At 35.5% G+C, this 2,038-nt stretch overlaps 1 protein-coding gene across 1 annotated transcript; it reads right to left on the reverse strand.

Moving 5' to 3' along the window:
* Positions 1 to 122: 122 nt before the first annotated feature.
* LOC109591798 (probable helicase with zinc finger domain) lies at positions 123 to 2,011 on the reverse strand (the record flags this gene model as incomplete). The annotated part of the gene is made up of 5 exons (XM_020007440.1): positions 1,152 to 2,011; positions 690 to 1,106; positions 555 to 642; positions 232 to 505; positions 123 to 175 (listed from the first exon to the last, which is right to left on the reverse strand). Coding segments are annotated over exons 1-5 (1,651 nt in total), but the record flags the coding sequence as incomplete, so codon positions are not given.
* Between the last annotated feature and the right edge of the window lie 27 nt (positions 2,012 to 2,038).

Raw genomic sequence — 2,038 nt, forward strand, 5'->3', positions numbered from 1 at the left:
TTATCTACATGCACATTGTACATTGTAATGTAAATGAAACCAATTTAATTTCTAAATACATGTACATGTAAACCTTTTGTTTTTTCTTCATTTTGGGACAATAGTCATGTGCATGCACATACCTTTACCTCCTCTAGTATCAATCTGTGGCAATATGCTTGGTTCAATCTCTGCTCTGTTGCCAGTAGTTTTCCTATCAGTTAATGTATACTACATATAATAAGTCATTACTTTTCATTGTGCAAAGTTCCTTGTCTTCTGCACAAGGATAGGTATTCATGCCAGCATTTTACTCTGTTATCACTTCGACAAGAATGAGAAAGTGTGTCATTTTCAAACTGTTGAACCTCATTCAGTCTTCCAACTGCAACTACTCGAAATTTGGCCTTTGTGATTACAGTATTAAAAACAAAAGGATTGAATAAACTCTTGACATAAAAGGCATTCATTTCATCATTTTGTATTGGCTCAAACAGGCTTAAGAAAATAGCATGAAATTCATGACCTATATAATGCATGCAAAATATAAACATCATTGAACAGTTACTCTATACCTAGTATCATAAAAGAAGGTTTGAAACAAACTTTTCTTGCAGCCTCATATTCTTTATACTGATATGCCATGTCTCTGATATGATTCAACTGTACATTACATTAAAATAATTTTTAACACACAACTGTACATGTACTTGTTTCCTGGTTGATGTAATGATACAAATCTGTCTTGGATCAAGATTAATCTTCATTTGCTCCATTACTTTTAAATAAGACCGCACTTCTTCTAAGACAATACAGGCTTCAACAAAAGGATGGTCTCTGTCTATGTATGTAGGCACCAATTTAGAATCAGAGCATACAAAACTATAGCCAGTAGGACCACTCCTTTCATTTAAAGCGTTGGCAGTGTTTAGTTCTAAGTTGTCATAAAATAATTTTGGCAAAGCTATTAAAGACTCATGTGATCTATAATTTACTGACAACTTGGTTACATAGCTTGCAGCTACTGGGCCAATTTCTTCATATCTCTTCATTAAACGCTCCAAAAGTGAAATATGAAGGCCAAATTTTCTTGCTTCTTCTCCCAATACTAAAATGTTGGGACCAACCTGTCAAAACTTTAAAATTAATTAATTTGTAACAAACAATAATACCTGTCTATTGTCACCAGCTAACACTATCTTGGCATTTCTAGTAGCTAGAACAAGTGGTATGATCGCTTCAGGCTCACGAACTTGAGCTGCTTCATCAAGAAAAAGATGTGTGAAGAAACCATCTGCAGATTTGAGGCATCCATGTAACCTCAGAGACATGGTATATGTAGCGATAATGAGAACATGACGCAACCTCTTTATATTTGAAGAAGCTACATTAATAAAACGATCCATTGACATGTACATGTTAGAATAGACTCCACTGTTTTCATTTCTACCAATGAGGACAACATCAAAAGGAAGGTGCTGCCTTTTTGCAATTGGTCCAAAGTACCAAAAGATGAATGTTTCTATTGACTGCTCATGGTGAGCACAAATAAGAATTCTGGTTGTCTTTTTAGAAACAACTCCATTAACCATTATCTCAAATGCAGCTCGAGCGAGAATTCGAGTTTTACCAGAGCCAAACGGACCATAAAGAATAACAGGAGGAGGGCATGCTAAAGGTGAGGGTTGAGATGAATCTGATGTGATCATCCTTAAAGCTTCCAGCTGGTAGCTTTCATCTAGTTTCATGAAGAAGGATCTAGAATATTGCAAACCAAATGTAAGGAACAAGCTACTAAAAGACATGGCATCAGGTAGGAGACATCGCTTTACGTAATCTGGAGCTATCACTACAGCATGCTGAAGGTGATCAAAATAAGAATGCTTAACTTCAAACTCAGCACGAACATTGATCTCACGTCCATCTTCAACTTCGAAACCATTTCTTAATGCTTGTAGAATTTCTGAAGTATTATGGACATAAACGTACATACGGTTTTCAAGATGATTGAAGTTGTATGAATGCGTATATGCCACAAAGATACCATCTCTTCCAACAA

Source organism: Amphimedon queenslandica, unplaced genomic scaffold, assembly GCF_000090795.2.
Source record: "Amphimedon queenslandica unplaced genomic scaffold, v1.1 AMPQUscaffold_7203_Cont20844, whole genome shotgun sequence".
Taxonomy (NCBI): Eukaryota; Metazoa; Porifera; class Demospongiae; order Haplosclerida; family Niphatidae; genus Amphimedon; species Amphimedon queenslandica.